The sequence below is a fragment of the Crocodylus porosus genome, unplaced genomic scaffold, assembly GCF_001723895.1.
Source record: "Crocodylus porosus isolate Cpor-Errol unplaced genomic scaffold, CroPor_comp1, whole genome shotgun sequence".
Classification (NCBI taxonomy): domain Eukaryota; kingdom Metazoa; phylum Chordata; order Crocodylia; family Crocodylidae; genus Crocodylus; species Crocodylus porosus.
The window spans coordinates 44,992,172-45,011,239 of record NW_017728948.1 but is presented as its reverse complement, the minus strand read 5'-3'; the positions used below and the strand labels follow the sequence as shown (position 1 = coordinate 45,011,239).

At 42.0% G+C, this 19,068-nt stretch overlaps 1 protein-coding gene across 1 annotated transcript in view; it reads left to right on the top strand.

Moving 5' to 3' along the window:
- The first annotated feature begins 1,405 nt into the window (after window positions 1–1,405).
- RFC1 (replication factor C subunit 1) overlaps window positions 1,406–19,068 on the top strand; it is a 61,344-nt gene continuing 43,681 nt past the window's right edge. Inside the window, exons 1-3 of the mRNA XM_019552580.1 lie at window positions 1,406–1,552; window positions 2,330–2,405; window positions 5,164–5,283. Of these exons, the coding sequence (XP_019408125.1) occupies window positions 1,406–1,552; window positions 2,330–2,405; window positions 5,164–5,283 (343 nt within the window). The remainder of the gene's footprint in view (window positions 1,553–2,329; window positions 2,406–5,163; window positions 5,284–19,068) is intronic.

Here is a 19,068-nt window from a genome sequence, read left to right as displayed (position 1 = left end):
TTTTTTTTTTTTTTTTTTTTTATTATTTGGTCTGGTACAAGATTCTGTATCTGTGGCTCTTCACTTAAAAACTGGCCTGCTTTCTGGATTTTATTTTTTTTCCAGTAACTTATTTATGGCCCTTAAAATTTGACTCTTTTCCCTAGAGCCAAAACTAAAATAAACTTGGTTGGCTTTAAATGTGGGAGGAGAAATTTACAACTGATGTTATCTTTCTGCTAGCACCAAACCCAGGAAAAGTCTTCTCTGCCAACCTAGAATTATTCTGTGGTAGCTTCACCCTTCCGAGCTGTCAACTTACTTGCTTCCTGAAGAATATTTAACCTAGGCGCTTCTCTCTTGGGTGTGGCTCTAAAAAATGGAGAGAGAAATATGCTTTCTACTAAGCCAGGCTAGCAAAACCAAGCAAACTCTGTTCTGCTACCACAGAAAAAAATTATCCTGTAGTTAGATAGCAGCAAGTGTTCCTGTTTCTGTACCCAGTTTCCCCATAACTTTTTCCCAGCTCAAGTAAGGAAATTTTCAATTTTCCAACTGTTTGAGGGGGAAGACATTGTAGTGGTATGTTAATATTATGAAAGCAATCCAATGAAATGCTGAAGAAATTCTAGCCAAAACCTAGATCCTTCAAACAGTTCTGCCGAAGCAGACCTGTTTGTCTTATTTATTTAGATTTATTCTAAAAATGGCAAAGGGCACCCATGCCCAGTCACCCTTGACATCAAAAAATTGTTCTTAATGCAGTAGTGTAACTCAGCACACCCACCCTTGCCTTCAAAATATGCTTGCCCTTACAGTTACCTTCCCATACAGGTACAGTTGCAGTTGACATTTCTTTTTAACCACCTGCAGTTTCCCTGCTCCTGTCCCTGATTTTCATTTATCTTAGGGTAAATGATTAGCATTGTAATGCAGGGAACTTTCTATACTGAGTTTATTAAAGCAGGGTCAGGAGCAGAGTTTGTAATGAGAATTTAAATATTGTTGAATAAAGAGTTGAGTTCTGGCTTCTCTAACTCAATGTGTTATAACAGAAAGGGGAGTTGGTTGAGACGTGACAAAACTGTTGTGAACCTTGAAAAGCATCCTGCAGTAGAGATTGAAAAGATGTATTATTATAACTGTTTAGTTCAAAGAGATAAAAAAAAATAAAGATAAGAGTAGTACATAATTGTAAATGGTATAAAAAAAGATATCTGGTATAGTGATTATATCTTTTTATGGTCTGTCATAAAATAAGAATAAAGAGCCATTCAGTGTAACTAAAAGGTAACAATTTTAAGGTTAATAAGGAAATTCTATTAATTCTGTAATTTATTTGGGGAAACCAAGGTGTAAATTAAGTCAGATATTCAGTAGTTTTCCAAATGGGTTTGGATGTTGCATAAGGATAACAAGAACATCTATGGTTCATTTAGATGAGAAGATTGCATTTTTAGAAGTGCTGAAGTCCTCGTGCTTCTTGCCTAAAGACAGCGAGGAATGGGACACTCGTATAGAATATTACTTTATTATCAGTTTATTCTACAGTTGTCTGTTACAGCAGGAGTCAGTAATCTATGGCCTACAGAACTCTGTGAATAGGATTCAAAACCACAGATTCAGTGGCATTTAGTAGGCGGTGGGGAGGGGCTCTTTGACCTGTGGAGGGGAAGCTTTGCTCAGGCCATGCCACATTCTGGGAGCGTGGGCTCCAGTGGAGGAGGGCTTTTGGTGTGCCATGCTGCAGCTGAGCAGTGGGTAGAAATAGTGGTGGCAGCTTGGGTCCCAATGCCTGCCACCCTTCATCCCATGTGGAATCATTTTGATCTTCTGCAAGAAAATGTTGCTGACCCCTGTGTTACAGCGTTTCTTACAGATTCCTTTTAAGTGTCTGTCTTCTGTCATTGGTTAGATGGACTGGTAGTCTGATCTAGCATGATAAATGCACTGTTTAAAGAAGGGGTTCACCTTGAACATGTCTAATCCATTTTTATTTTTGGAGCTATAAAGTGAGTTATTTTTCATATTAGATCAGTTGACATCTCAAAAAGGTTGAGATGAGATGTGTTGGAGGGTTTTGTTCGATTATTTTTAGGGCTTTATCACCTAGCGGTGCTCTAGTACAGACTGGTACCTTCATGCAATAGTGACCTTTTCATTTCTATTGTTTCTGTTTTTATAGCCAATAAAATGAAAGTTGAATGGTTGAAGTTCTTGGCTTATTTTTACTTAAGTATGTTAGTGTTTCTGCTAGAATCAAAATACAAGTCTGGTAACTAGAAGATGTAGCTGAAAGAAATCTTGGAGCAGCTTTTTGATACTTGAACTAATGGACTGTCACTACTAGGTGAAGAACTCATCTAATGAAGATGATACCCCAAAAAAACAGACAAAGAAGAAAAAAAGGATCATCTATGATTCAGGTAACATTGATATTGCTCTAGATCGGCACTTCTTGTTAAAAATGAGTGACCAGTGGCAGGTTGGTTTTTTTTGTCTTTGGTTATGATGTAGTAATCTTGGCGGCTTGAGCTCAAGAAGAGATGTGCATCATGGGATACCTTTAATGTGCTCTTGATTTGTTACTTCTGAAAGTCATTAACTGCCTGCAGCTTCTAGGGGCGTACTAAACGGGCTGTATTCGATTTGGATTTGGATTTGACCCGAATTGGGGACAAGGATTTGATTTGTTGATTTGGATCACTGTCCCCAATTCTATTCGGCTGATCTGAAGATTTGATGCTGATTCAGAGAATCAGCGATTCGGTCATAGAAACAGCTTTAAATATTTTGTCTACATACCTCAAGGTACCAGGTGTGTCTCGTGAATGCTGCAGTGCTGGGGTGGATGGAGCATCCCACAGGAGTGCGGGAGGGCCCTCCACATGCTCGGTGGCGAACCCAGAAGTGGACCGGAAGTACTTGGTCTGCTGGGGAATATGCGGGGGAGCCCCCCCACACAATCCGTGGCTCAACGATCGGCCACAGGGGGACCCTGGGTGCACCCCAGGCCCAGAAGGCACCAGTCGCCGAGCCAGAGAGGTGCAGGGGACCTGTGTGTTCCCCAGCAGACCCAGAAGTGAACCGGAAATGCTTCTGGTCCACTTCCGGGGCTGCTGCCAAACGCTCTGGGGACCCCTTGTGCTCTTGTGGGATGCTGGATCTGCTCTACTATCTCAGCATTCACGAGTCCTCTGGTACCTTGAGGTATGTAGGAAAAACATTTAAAGCTGTGTCTGTGTCCAAATTGTCAAATCTTTCTGCAGGTTCTCCTGATTCGATTCAGATTCGGCCACCAAATTGGGCCGAATCTCTGCCAAATTGAATCAGCGACCAAAGGTTTGCAGAGCCCTAGTAGCTTCCATTGTCACCCATTCTCACCCACGATCACAGTGCATCAAAATTGCTAAAAATGCTACCTCTACTTATGTTTACAAAATATCTTTTACCAGATCTCAATAAACAAAGCAAGACCCTCTTCTGGAATTTACTTTAGATTTTTGACACAGTAATAGATTGTGTCCATCCTTTTACCCCTCGGCCCAGTTTTAGGTTTCTAATTCTGCTAGCTCATTTGTATGACTAGGCTCCACCCAGACTTTGGGGACTGGGGGGAGTGGTTCAGTGACACAAAAGAATTTGCAAGATTTTTCTGATATTTTATTTGGATTTTGCAATTGTACATAATATAGTTAGTGGGCTGTACAGCATAATTAACATTCCTGTGTTTTTCTGTTTTGACACACAGAAACATCATTCATTGTTCGTTCTCTGCTCCTAGGTGCTTTTTAGGCTTTTAAAATTTTAAATACAACTGTTCAACCTATTCTGATTGGATGTGCTTCAGACAATCAATACAACTCCCCTCTATAGCAGCTATAAGATTTCTTTAAAAAGGTCACATAGTAGTTTTTTCTGTTACTTATTCTCCCTCTCATTGGACTCTGAAGCCTCCTAGAGCTGTCATGAAATTGGAGAAAAGATTATAGACTTTATGGCTTCTGTTGCAAACTATTGATTACATTCCATGTGCTGGTTCAATAGTACAAGGTTGCTCTAATTTTAAAAGAAGAACAATGACATGCTTTAAACCTGCAGAACGCACAGATAAATGAGCTTTCTATAATGTTGTCACCAAATATTGAAAACATGTCAAGCTGCATCAAAAATTGTATTTTATGCTCTTCCTCTTGCTCTCTGGGACCTATTAATGAAACTCCTCAAAATAAATGTTTGTCAGTACTTGTGTAATATACAGACCTGTATCTGTCTTTTAATATATTATTACTATTATTACTGCTATTTTTATTATTACTCCTTTGAATGCCAATAATGTTCCTTGAACTTTAGACAAACCTTTCCCATTAAGAGGAAGGAAAATGAAATATTGCTCCAAATCCTTGGAAGACTAGTAGATTTTTCAGGCACTGAGGTTGGCATATTCATTCACATATGAATTTAGAGCTGCCAGTTTTATATTGTAAATACTTGTTATGCTAGCATGTTCTTTGGTTCCCCCATAAGTCAGGCTGTGAGCAGTAACTATTGCACAGGCTGTGTTCCCTCTGTTTCATTCCTTTCCCCACAAACCATTACTATATATTTATTACTTGAATGAAGTGGGAGTGTGTTCTTTCTCTTATGCCTTTTGTCAACCTTTGGGATATGGATAATAATGATGTAACCAAGGGTGCCACTTGAATGTTGCATTTAATTTTTGTTGGCTTTGCAAGTGAATACCCTAAAGTATACTAGGTAAATGTGCTTCCATTAGTCGTACTAACAAATATATTTTTGTAAGGGGTGTTACATTTTTTGCTTTGGTCTAGTGTTCTGTGCTAACATACTAGATGGAAATTTCCTTCTTAGCAATCAAGCTCCCAGGGTAGTATTTTTAATAATAGAAGACACAACAGGCTTAGTTCCTGGGTATGAGTAAGAGGGAATATAATTCTTGTTAATGAACAAAAAACAGTCCAGTTGCTTGATGGCCTCTGAAGAAAGTCACATTTAGTCTGCAGCTTGTTGGAAGGATAAGGCCAAGTTAGAGTTCTGTAGAGAAAATTGTTGTGTTTTGTGCTTGTTTTACCTGCTTGGATGTTTCTATAACCTGTTAAACTATTATTAAAAGTTTGTTTTTATGTGGAAGATTGCAATACTTGTGTTGTGGTCAAAATACAGATTCAGAAGAGGAGACTCAGTCAGTGAAAAAGTCCAAGAAGCTGCCTGAGAGAAAACAATCATCTTCAAAACCTGATACAGTTCTAAAGCAGGATCCTGTTGTTTATATCTCAGAGACAGGTAATGGAAAAACGGGACCTTCAGCTGTTGTGGGAGGGGGTGTTTTATTAGTGATACTTTTACTGTGTAGTTAATTATAACTAAGATATAACATTCAAGACGGAAGGTTAGCAAAATCTTGAAAAGACTTTGATCATGGAAGGTCATTACATTTGTCACTCCCTCTTTAACCATGTTGAAAATGATCAGTGCTAGTTGAGGCTCTTCCATTTCCTTCAGTTGAGGTCTGTCATCTCAGGGATTGGCAGATTCAGTCTTCTGTTTCCTGGTGTGGTCTCTCTAATTTTCTGGAGTTAGAGATGGCTTCCAGGCACTTAAGCTGTGTGCTAATACACTTTGAAATGATTCAGCATTATTTAAATCTGTATACTTTTCAGGGAGAAATTGCTGTTTTCAGTATCTGGTCTGCTATCTTGTTTTCTCTCTTGTTGCTTATTATATTAGAGCTAATAGTGACAACACTTCATAGTTGGTAGGGTTGGAAGGGACCTAAGCAGATCATCAAGTCTGACCCCCTGCCATGCTGGGGTCAAATGACCCCGGCTAGGTGATTGTCTAGCTTCCTTTTGAAGACCCCCAGGGAAGGGGTGAGCACCACTTCCCTTGGAAGTTGGTTTCAGATCCCAGCTGCCCTGACTGTGAAGTAGTGCTTCCTGATGTCTAGCCTGAACCTACTCTTAGTCAACTTATGGCTGTTATTCTTAGTTACTTCTGATGGTGCTCGGGGGAACAGGGTCTCTCTTGTTCCCCACTGGTCTCCCCTGGTAAGTTTATAGATGGCCACCAGATCCCCCCTCAGCCTTCTCTTGTGGAGGCTGAACAGGTTCAGGTCCCATAGCTGCCCTGCCTTGCTGCCCCCGATCATGTGGGTGGCCCTCCTTTGGGCCCTCTCAATGCTGTCCACATTCCTTCTGAAGCGTGGCGCCCAGAGCTGGACGCAGTACTCCAACTGTAGTCTGACCAGTGTTGCATAAAGGGGGAGGATCACCTCCTTGGACCTGTTCGTGTTGCATCTGTGGATGCATGACAGGGTGCGGTTAGCCTTACTGACCGCGTCCTCACGTTGGTGGCCCATGTTCATCTTGGAATCGGTGACTCCAAGATTCTTTTCTGCCTCTGCACTGATGAGAAGGGAGTTCCCCAGCCTGTAGGTATGCTGCTGGTTCTTCCTCCCCAGGTGCAGTACCTTACACTTGTCAGTGTTGAAACCCATCCTCTTCTCATCTGTCCACCCTTGTAACCTGTCCAGATCTAGTTGTAGCCTGTCCCTCCCTTCTAACGTGTTCACTTCTCCCCACAACTTACTATCATCTGCGAACTTGAACAAGGTGCTTTTCACCCCCTCATCCAAGTTGCTGATGAAGATGTTGAACAGTATGGGCCTGAGGACTGAGCCCTGTGGAATCCCACTGCCCACATCCCTCCAGGCTGAAAATGACCCGTCCGCCACCACTCTCTGGGTGCGGTCCTCCAGCCAATTTGCGACCCATCTAACTAGGCTTTGATGCCACAGTCACCTAATTTTTTTAATGAGGATGGGGTGAGAGACAGTGTTGAAGGCCTTCCTAAAGTCCAGATAGACTATGTCTACCACAACACCTGCGTCCAAGGATTTAGAGACCTGGTCGTAGAAGGCAACCAGGTTGGTCTGACAGGACCTGCCTCTAATAAACCCATATTTGTGGCCCCTGAGCATAATCTCCCCGCTTGTCCCTCACAGATGTGTTCTCGGATAATTTTCCCCAATCGCTTCCCCAGGACCGAGGTAAGACTAACGGGCCTATAGTTTCCTGGGTCCTCCTCCTCCCTTTTTTGAAAATGGGGACCACATTGGCCCTTTTCAAATTCTCTGGCACCTTGCCAGAGTACTATGAGTGCTTGTAGAGCTGTGCCAGAGCTTCCGCAATGGCCTTTGGCAATTCCCTTAGCACCCTTGGGTCAAGATCATCTGGACCTGCTGATTTGAACATGTCCAGCTCCACCAGAAGTTCCCTAACTAGGTCCTCTCTGACCCTGGGCCCAGCTGTGCCTCTTCTGAGTTCGTTCGGGATCCCGGTGGGGGGTATGTCCCTGTCCCTGCTCAGAAATACGGATGCAAAGAATTTGTTAAAGAGGTCAGCTTTATTGTCTGGTGTTTCTTTTTCTTTATCACCCTGATTTGAACTTTTAAACAAAGATCCAAGTGTTAATATTCTACCTGCTAACACAAAGAATAACATTAGAAAAGCTGTTAATAATAGTAATTCTGTTGTACATTTTAATAGTGGTGCTGCTTTAAAAATACCATCTGTGCAAGATTCTTAGTCCTGGGTTTCCATTTGAACTCCTAAACTTTTTGCTCTGTCTGAGCAGCAGTAAAGTGGAGGAATAAACTTACCTCTTAAGCTTAACCACTGATTTCAGATGTTCCATAGCATTTAAGAAGTTTTGTATATGAGTAATCATTGTTTTAAATTGTCTAAAGTAAGTATTCTTTAATTTCCATAGTAAATTTTATGTAGAAATTACGTAAGTGAGATCCATATGTGTAAATGCTTTGGTGAATTGTATTTAATTAAGGTGGCATATTGGTTGTTCAGGGTATAGCTCTGGTTAAAATGAAAAGAAGTCTTTGCTATTGAAGAGGTAGTATGTGTTTCTTACTGCCACAATTCACTTCCATAATCCTGTTTCTCAGGAGATCTTATTTTATAGAATTCTCACTAGGCAGGTTCTTCTAGTGTTTGCAGGGAAACCTTTTGATGCAGTGGTTTATCTTAAAGGCTGAGAGGATTTCTAGTTCTCCCTTTTCGGATGCTCTACTTTTCGGCTTTTTGTGCTAAACTTAGTTTTGGTTTTGGAGTATTGTATTTACCTCCATTAAAACTTTTTTGAGAGGAAATGGCAATGGGATAGGACAAGGTTGTCTGACGTCTGAGTGGCTGGGAGCTGCACAACTTCCTGGCTAGATGCTTTGCAGGCTGCATGCTGTGCTGTGCCAGCACCACCTGCTGACACCATGCCACGCAAGTCCCTGGAGTCTCCCCAAGCCCCCTGGTCGTGGGCTTCCTTGGGCCTGTGGATCGTGCTGCCTCACCCCCAAGGATAGGAGCAGGAATTAGAAGCTGGAGGAAGGAGTGGGAGCCTGGAAGTCCAGCAGCAGGAGAGTAATGGGGGTGGGAAGGTTGGAGCCCAGAGGCCACAGTTTAACCTTATTTCTGTGACTATTCATATGCTGATATTACCTCAAAATGTAGTACTTGTTAAACAGGTGCGGCTGTTGACAAATAACAAAGCATGAGAAGATGTCACTGTAGTATATGAGAAATGGATGACCATGTTGGCATGAGCTCAGAGCACTCTCACCTCTAATCTAATTGTCAGAGATTAAATATCAGTACCATGTAGATTATGCTATGCATGGTCATTCATTGTTGATGGTGGGTGCATCTCCCCTTCCCCACTGAAATGATCTAGTAGATTCAGCTGAACACTGTCAAGTTATGGATATGTGGTACTGCAACGTAAGTGACTAATCTGACTTCCATTGAAGCTGATGGGAATTATTTGGTTGACTTCAATGGGAATTTGGATTAGCCCCTTAACTTAATTAGGCTAATGCTAAATCTATAGCCACTCCTCTAATGTTAGTCTAGGCAGTTAAAAGTAGGGGAAAGCTGCTTGATGATCTTGTCTGCCAAGTATGTAGGAAAAATCTTGATGTTCCCCAATAACTAAATCAAATTAGAAAGCTGGAAGGAGAGAGAATTCACTCATCTTGAAGGAAAGCACTTTTTCAGCATGTTGCAGCTTGAATGCTTCAAGAGGAATTAGACATTTTTCTTGCTTGATACATTTTTTCTGTGCATTGAAATTAGTACAAGTTACTGTTAATTAAATAGCAGCCATTTGAAATAATCAAGGTGGCCGGATATTATCATTCAGACTATATCAGCTTTAATAAAACAGTTTTAAATGAAACCACAATATGTTTGTACCCGCCGGGCTTTATCGATCCATGTGGATGGGGCTCCGATGTTCCAGCTGAGCGTCTGGGCCCTTAGAAGCGTTGAGGTAGTTCTTTTCCCCGTGTTGACGATCCCGCTCTCGCCTGGCACGTCTTGATGTTCTGCAATGGGCGGGTCACCTGGCGGGTCCGTCAAAGCCCAGGTCCGACACGGCAGTTGTACTCGGGGCTCCACCACCCCTGCACCCCGGCCTCACGCCATCTCTATCGAGCCGACTCCACGGTGTCTTGTGGCCTACCGGGCTGATCCAGCTTCCCCACTTGCAATTCTGACACCTTGTAGGGTCGAGTTGTGCCCCCTCTGCTGGTGAGGCTTGCTACCAACCCCATCCTCAGGAAGGGTACTTCTGGGCCCAATTCTCGGGTCCTTCTATACTTAGCACCCTTGGGTGCTTTCCCCAATCTTCCCCCGGCATGGGGACGATCACCTTAGCCCCAACACCCGTGCTACTCCCTCTAGTCCCCTAAACCCTCACGTCCTCGCCTCTGGGATTTGGGCAGCAACCCCGCCCCAATCACGACCCTTCGTCTGGGTCCTCCGCTGTCTGGGTCAGTACTTGCTCCCTTGACGTCTGCTGCTGGATACCGCTGCGATATCTCTCTCTCCGGAGCTCCTTGCTCCGGCCCCCTTGTCCCCTTGGGATGCTTCCCTGGGACCTGCTCCTCCCGTGGCGCCTGTAGCAGCTCCTCTCTGGGGCCATCTGCCCCCTCTGCTGCAGCCGCTTTCATTTTCATCTTCGCCAGCCAGCATCTGGTGCTGACGTCACCAGCCGGCCGCAGCTGCACATATAGCCAGCTCACAAGCTGCACGGATTTCCCGGGAGCGTTGTTCCGGGCTGCAGGTGAGTAATCAATGTCACCTTGCTCCCCGGGGCATGTTGAATAAAACATCTGTATGTACAAAGCCCTTCTCATATTTTATTTAATATATTTTGGTAATGTTTTAGATTAGTTCTTAATATTAAGGAAAAGATATCATATCAAAGTCTTCTGAAGAACATTCCAGGAGACTTTCTGTGGTTCTGTTTTTCCTTCTTTAAAAAAGGAATTGAAGTACATTTTTAGTTTTATTAATAAAAGATTCATGGAACAACAACTTTCAGTAAAAATGGTACAAGAAGACAGTTAGTAGCAGAAATATGTGACTGTCATGAAAATGCAAGTACACTAACATTTCAGAAGCCTATTTAATTTCATTTCCTTGAAATGGACATGGCAAATCCTGATCAAATAAAATAGTTTTGCAAAAAGTTGTAATTTGAAAAATTCAGAGTAGAAACATCAGTTTCAATTTGTAGACTAGTTTTTGCAATTGGAATTGACTTTGAATAGTCATTGGTCATGTTTCTTGTTGCAAAGCATAAACTTGGTTTGAAGTGCTTATTCTTTTGGCATTAGAAAAGGATCTCTTGATGTGACAGATTTGTTTTGGTATGGATTTTAAGTTGATTGGTTCCAGCTTTTTTTTTATTGCAGTTGAGGTTAGGAAAATTATATGTTTGTAGGTTTTTGATGAGAGAGGGGATCATTTTGCTCTCTGTACTTTGTACAGTACAAAGTATAGAATGTGTATTGTTATACAGGAGTAACTGCAGCATTAGATTAATACATTCTTTAGTCCAAAGCGCACGCATTGGAAAGGCATTTTTTATAATATTATAGAAAGGTGTTCTGCCATTAAAAATGACAGAGGATAGAAACTCTCTATCCCTAGAGTTATTGGAATGCCTCAGAGATCCTGACTTTGTGCTTAAAAATCACAAATTCTATGTTAAAAATCTTAGATGCTCTGATTTAAAAAACCCCAAATCTACATTTTTCCACGATTTAAAATGAACTGCGTGTGTGCAAGTGTGAGTGATGAGTCTGGCCCCGTTGTCGTGTTCTGTTCCCCCAACCCCGATCTGGGTCTGGCCTCGTTCAAACCCCTTCCTTGCCACTCTGGGTCTGGCTCTGCTCCCCCCCCAGGGCCACTCTGTGTCCAGCCCTGCTCTACCTCCCCTGCTCTGCCAATGTGATCCCCCCTTTGCCCTCAGGCATGGAGGTAGGGGGGAAGCCACCAGGATGAGGGTCCAGCTGCTGCTGTCCTCCCCCACTGCTTTGTGGTGCTGAGCAGCCCTGATATGTTAGTGTCCTGCCCTGCCCATATTGTTGCCCCTCATGCCTGGCCCACAGCCCCAAGGCCCTGTTAGTGCCTCTCGCCTCTGACCTGTTGTCCCCTGCCCCCAGTGTGTAAGGAAGGGAGTGGGTATGTAGGGAAGTTGGGAGGGAGTGCAGGGGATGCAGCAGGGGGGCACATGCCCCCCAAGATTTTTGTGCCCACAGTGGGGTGCGAGGCTGCAGCAGGGCTGGACCAGCTCTGGGCAATTGCTGCCTCCGTGGCCCAGTGGGGAGAATTGGAGCTGAAGGGAGTGCTGCACCACCATGATAAGGCATGGCAGTGGCATGGAGTTGTGCCCCGCACTGCTGCTGGGTGGGCATGGGGTGCCTGCCATGGCAATGTGGTGCTCCCTTCCACATTGGGTTCCTCCGCTGGATGGCAGAGATGGCTCCTGGCTAGAGCTGGTCCAGCCCTGCTGTGGGCACAGAAATCGTGGGAGGCACATGTCTCTCCCACCCCCACAACTTGTGGCCTGTGCCCCTTCTGCCCCCACCCAATGTGTGGCCTGTGTGTGTGCACCGCCCCCTCCCCTCCTCCCAAGTGTGGAAGGAGCTCTGCAGGAGCTGTTGTCCGTTGCTGTCTGGCTGCCATGTGCATATGTGTGTGTGCACATGCACATGGCGCTCCCTGCCTGATCACTCTCCTCCTGCAGCCCCTTTCAGTCTGGAATGCTGCCAGCCTGCAAGTGGAAACCCACCTTTTCTCATGGTTTCTCTTTTAAAGGCAACAATTTGTGATTTTTCTCCTTTGAGAGAAAATCTGTTTGTTTGGGTTTTTTTCCATTAAAGGAGAAAATACGTGCTTTTCTGCAGCGAATGGAAAACCCAGATCCCTTGTTCCTAGACACGGTGCCTTTTCTCTAGTTTTAATGTATTTACCTGAAGCTTCCAGTCATTAGCTCTTGTGTGTTTCTCTTGTAGAATAAAAAAAAATCTAACATCAGAAATCTCCTCCATCATGTACTAACAAATTGTGATTTAGCCACCTCCTTAACTTCTAAGTAACTAGATGTTAAGACTCGCCATGTTTCATAGACCTTTTATCAGTCTTGTAGTTTTTATGAATCCTTTCTAGTTCTTAGATATGCTTTTTGAAACATCCCCATTAGAATTGGAAACCAAATTCTAACATTGGTGGAACTGCTGTGTACAACAGTAAAATTCTCTCTAGTCCTTCTCAGTATTTTCATATACTGTAGAGCTGTGTTAATCATAGCATTTTGCTCCATGGTTTTGTTGTGTTGATTATGTACCCAGAGTCCCTTTCTGTGTTACCTTTTCTAAGATTCAGTACATTCTGTAAGTATGAACTACTTTTTTGTTCCTAGATAGGTCTTGGTATTTATATTTAGCTGCACTACAACACATTTTAGTTAGCTTAGTAAATTGAGGTGCTCTATCCAGATTGCGCTATATCTGACTTGTTCTTTTTATTTATTCTTCACCAATTTTTGTTTATCTACAAACTTTTCCAGTGGTGACTTTTTAAATGATCAGGAGTATAAATAAAGGTATTGAATAGTTTTGACACATGAACAAATAAAAATGAGGTTCTTGTGGGAGTGTGTGGACATAGTGCATTTTTAGAATGAATATGCAACTGGAGATGGTGAAATCAAGTTGTTCTGCCTATGACACCATGGGAACATTGGTCAAGGTTAACAGTTTTCAGGGATTTCACTACAGCTCAATGCTCTTTTATCCAGTGAATTCTATGCACACAAAAGCAAGGCTAAAATAACTAAATAATGACTAAAATGTAACTAAAATAATTCCTATATAAAACAACGAGTATTTCAGTTTGTTCATGTATTTTCCACCCTGTTCATAATTCACTGTTTTTAAGTTTACTGGAGCTGGATGTATGTTATAGTTGAGCATAATTTTCATTGGCATATAAATCAAGCCATATAACTTTGTCAACATAAAATATTTTCTCATGGATTATTTTTTCAGACTTCCATCTTGTGTTATTTTGATGGAGAGATGGATGAGAAATGAATTTATATCTAGTAGTCTTTTCTTGGATTTTATTTATTACTTTCCATTTAAAATGCTTTGGACTTTTCGTTTTTCCATCAGTAGTGTCTCTGGCATTAGCATTTTGGCATAATGAAGGTATTGCTGCTTATACTGTATTTCCAAAAAATGTGGATATCCAAATTTATTAATTTCAAAACTACTGGTTTAAAAAATTTCCATAGCCTTGATTGAATATAACAAGTTGACTTCTTGTTTCTGTTGCATGTTGCCAGTCTGTCTTCTCCCCCTTCAGTTTTACTTCAAGAAGTGAAATTAATTGTGTGAAACAGGCTTTGGATCACTCATTCTTTTAATTTTTCAGACATCATTTGAATCCTCCTGTGTAGAAATCTTTGATTTCTCTGTAGTTCTGCTGTTGTTTGTTTTCATGAAAAATTGGGTATGAATTAAAGTGCATTGTTTTGTAGAAGATAGTAAATAACTAGAGTCATGGAGAGGTTGTCTGGTTTGCTTTTGTATCAGATTATATTTTTTCCTTTAATTCTAAAACAAGTCATTTTCATCATTGCTACTTACTGTATGAATCACTCTCTTCACTTAGTTTGATTGTCAAGGGCAGAACATTATCAAGTAACAGGAAAAGGAATTGCTGTTTATAAATTCATCCATCCATTACTAACCATTATCTCAGGTAAAACAGTCCATTAGGATGGAAGAAATCCAAATACTTGTACCTGTTAAATAACAGTCATGTTTTACTGTTTAATGAAGTATGGGACCTTGAGCTTTGTTTGCAGAAGATGACCTGTTGTTATGTTGCACTGAACCTTGTCTGGTATCATCAGAGGTTGCTAGTTGGCAAGAACTCTTATTTGGTGAATATTAATATACAACTGATTATTATACTGTGTTGAACTTTAGCTTATTTTGTCAGGTCAGGAGTTGCTAGTTGTTGGATACTGCTCTTCTATGGCTCTTAATGTATGTCATAACATGTAAATACCTAAAATGTTTCATTGTGTCTATATAATGATTGCAGTGCTAGATGTGGGGATGCAAAATGTGTATTTCTGAAAGTTGCTTTTGTTTTAGGGGCACTAATTATGTTGTAGGCCTAACGTGTTTAATTTGCAATTAAATTTATAGTCTAAAGGAAACAGTCTAGAGAGTGAGTAGGACTGGCAGTTGAAAAGCCAACTGTGGAAAGGACTTGCTTGATAAGGGGGTGGGGGTGGGGAACAGAAGTGGCATCCCCAGTCAGCCTAGAGGGGCCAGAGAACACAAGCAGTCCCAGTGAGGGGACCTGGTGGTTACCCCAGGAAGGGGTCTCCACGAGAGCCCAGGACCAGAGAGGGCCTGAGGATTTGTTTACAGGGCTGACATGGACCAAGGAAGCTGGCAGCAGAGACTGGAGCCCAACAGGACTCAGCAGAGCCCAGATACAAACAAGACTGATGGACAGCAAGTACCAAGCCGGGGGCAGAGGCGACACATTGGGGGATGGACCAGTATTGAAGCTGGGCAACGTGTAATTGGAAAGGAGGAAGGCTGGGGGAAACGCTTGGGATAGTAACATCTCCCATACCTGGCGGCCATCATATTCCAGGAACCCGAGCACCAAGAAGGCACAGGACATCAACTTCAACAATGCAGGTGATGGCATCCTGGTTGATGTTAGGTGGGGTGTAGGGGAAGCAGAGCCTCACAGAGGCAGAACAGCGGGAACAACTGAGGAGAAATGCCAAGGGGAGGCAGGACCAAACATCATCCTCCCAAGCTGAAGGCAATCATCATCAAAGACGTTGCAGGCAAGGCCCCCTGGTGAACTGACCCGGAGTCGTTCCAATAACCAAGCTGTTCATCCCTAAGAATAATGGAGAGGCTCGAGAGGAATCCCCATACACGATGCACTGGAGAGAGACATGGAAGACTACACCAACCTTAAAAAGAAATTAGATAGGTAATAGTGGCAGTACTAGGTAAATTAAAATATACCCAGTTTTTATCAAGGTATAGATCAGCACTGTGTACATGTGCATTATGTTCCAACATACTTCTGCAAAGTGTTTAGATTTTTTTTTAAATTTGCTTGAAAAGTAGTCTCTGAATAATTCTAGTTACACTGGTAGAAAATAGGTGATGATGTTAATACTTTGCCTTTTGTATAGCAGTTTTCATCCATAGATCTCAAAGTGCTTTGTAGAAGAGGTCTGTCTAGAGAACAAAAAGAGAATCCCAGTTGAACTTGAATTAGTTTGAAATTAATTAGAGAAGAAGGAGTACCCAGTGCTGAGGACTTTTCCTGGAACTTGAGTTGTGAGTTTGGCTTCCTGCTTCCACAGGCTTTGCAAAAGTCACTTAGCCTCTTGTGCTTCAGTTCCTTGGGAAATAATTTAGTAAGGCTTCATACTCTCCTGTAAACCACTTCATAAATTTAAATTAGTTAACAGTAGACCTAAGAATCCTAAGGAGGATTACAGGAAAAAATAAATTGGGAGGACTGGACCCTTAATGTTATGGAGTACAATCAAATGATAATTTCCCAGCTCCTACCAACTTCTACATGGATGAAAAATTTATAAAATAGAGTGCATGAGCGCTGTTTTAACAGAGGTTATGGGAGAAAAGGAGTAGATTGATATTATTTTTAATGTAATAGCCTCTCAAGTCGGGTGTTTGTACTAAGCCTCTTTCCTAATCTGGCATTCACTTATGAAAACTCTTACATTGACAGATTTGCATTTTACAGTATTTTTAAATCACCAGGTGCATTAATCTTCAACATTTCAACTGATTGAGAATTGTTATGCATGAGCTGTCATTGATTCTACATGAGTAGAGAGAAGCAGTTAGCTGTATTAGTTCAAAGTCAGGCAGAAGGCAGCGTAGATTTGCACCTTATATACTAATGAAATCAGAGAGATATAGCATAAGCTGTCATGAGCCTGAGCTCTGTTCATCAGATACTAGATACCATCACAGTGGTTTGAAACAGACATTTTTAATATTTGGAAGTAACTGAGAAATTACCTTTATGATTTATATAATAAGTTTGGAAGGAACTAACAACTAATATTTCTACTTTTCTCTGAGAGTGTTGCTTGACCTTTAAATTTTTCCATTATTATAATACATTAACAATAGTTAAGCTACAGTTTTACATTTTTGCTGCAATGTGCAACTTAATCAAGAGGAGGAGGAGGAGGAGGAGGAGGAGGAGGAAGAAGGTGCCTAGATACTATCTATATTGATGGGCATGTTATGATTGGCTGCCTGGCTTACAATGTCACAGTCCTGCTGTTTAGCAAAAAGCCTTCACATTGGGCTTTAGAGGGAAAGGGGATAAAATGGAGAGAGCTAATTATAACTTGATTGCAGAGATTAAAGGTCAGTTTTCTGAGGCCAGGTAGAGCCTGGTTTAACACAAATCATACCCCAGCTTCTAGCCCAGCTGAAGTCATGTATTTTACACTGCTGTGAAATAACTTGTGTTCATCAGTTTGGCACTAATTCATATTTCTGCTTCATTTCTCCATGTTACAGAAACTGTGTTCATAATGGCGTGGCATTTGTATAAGAAGGAACTTGCAGAAATTTACTAAGTACTTGCAATAAAATACTAAGTAAATATTCATTAATTTCATTAGGACTTTAACTTCTTGTATGCCAGTGCTGCCATGTAGTATGGGATAAAAAGATGCATTATATTTTTATAGAGGTTGCATAGCTATAAAGTACCAGAATTGTTTCATTTTTGTTTTAACCTTTTTGGTGTTTCTTTCCTGTTTGCAACTATTACTATTCTAGGCTGTGTCGAAAAGAGCATGGCCATGTGGTATGTGGCACTGCAGACTTGTCTGTAGCACCACATTCTGGACACTTGGGTGTTCTCCGCGCTACAAGGGAGCAGTGTAGAGGTGGGGGTTGATCCCTGGATATCCGAGGGTCAAAAAAATCTGTACAAAAAGAGGTGAAGCGACGTATGCAGACGTAGCATGTGTCGCTCAAAACTGGACAGAGCCTGGCCAGCCAGAGCCATAATCTAGCTACTGGCCAGGCTCTGAGTGTTAGGATGACCACTGCTGCAGCCCCAGGTAGCTTCTTGGACCCCAGGCCAGCCTCCCCTACCCCACCTGGGGTAACCTGCTGCATGCCAGAGGATGCATGACATGGGTGTTCCCTGGGAACAGCTAGTGACAACACAAGGTGTCCTGCTGCTGGTTGTCCCTGGGGAACCAAACGTCTATGCTTGTGTGGACTCAGCCCTAGAGTCTTTATGAGTTCTGACTCAGTTTCTACCTTATCAATGTTGAGTATGAGATAATATTCATTAAACCTTTGCTCTGATTTTTATATGACAATTATTCACAACCAGGGTGTGACAGCACCCTGGGGTGCTATGATATTCTTCTAAGAGTGCCATGCAACATTAGCACTGTTAGGTGTGCCAACATATACATGTGATCAATAAAATAAGTGAGAGGTTTCAAATTTAATGTCAAAAGTGTTCTGACCTGTGTGGTCTTCCTGAGCTCTTTGTGACAAAATTGGTCTGTTTATTTTTTCATAATCAAGAAACAAATGGAAGTTCAGAGCTGGCATTTTCTGAGGTGTGCTTTGAGTCTTAAGTTGAGAATTACTGGTGTACAGTATTCAATGGAACATATTTCTTCATGATTTACTGGGGTGATGGTTCGGGAGACTGAACAGAGCATCAAAGCTGGAGAAGGTGAAATGAAAAGCTCAGTTTGAAAATGAAATGGCTAAAGCAGGGGTTGGCAGTATTTTCTGGGGGGGGGGGGCTGGAATGACTCAGCTTGGGTCAGAAGTAGTTGTTCAGGCACCAGGAAAGCTGCTGCTTTCCACCTATAGTGTAGTGTGGCAAGTGCCCCCCCCCACTTACTGAAGGCCCAGGCACCCTGCTGCCGAATGTTGCTGGAGCAGAAGCCTCAGCCCTATGGGCTGGATCCAAAGCTTTTGTAAATACTGGGCCTAAAGGACCAGAGTTTCTAATACTGAGCACTTCAGAGTAGTTTCCATAAGCTTGATGTAAAGCCCTCACTTAGGTTTTGATCAGGCTCTTTGTGTTTTAAGTCTGAGACCTAAAGTTTTTAGCACTAGTTTATTAATTCAATAACTAAACTGAGCTGGTAGTGCAATTAGAATCACAAGAAGTGTAAAATGTAAAAATTTTACATTAATAAGTTTGGCTTCTCTGTACATTGCATATTTTGTAATGCATTTAAAAGCATTAACAATTGTAGATTGTTAAAAGTATTAGAAGAAACACTAGAATAGAAGATTTTAATTGTGTTGTGTTGCACGTAAGCCATGTTACTGTAACAATCTTCATCTTTTTCAAATACTACTTGGTGTTTCACTTACTCCCAAGATGGGATGGACTTTCCTTGAGGATCCAGGATTGCTCCCATGAGGAGCAACCACTCGTCCTGAACTCCCCTCTCCACTGGGTTGTGGCCCTTTAGGGCCTCTCTGACAAGCCTCCTTAGCTTGTTAAAGTCAGCTTTCCTGAAGTTGAGGACTTCTGTATTACTGACTGACTTGCTAGCTTTACGGCCGATGGTGAAGGTGGTCAGCTCATGGTCATTGTCCATGATGGGGAAGTTTGACTTCTG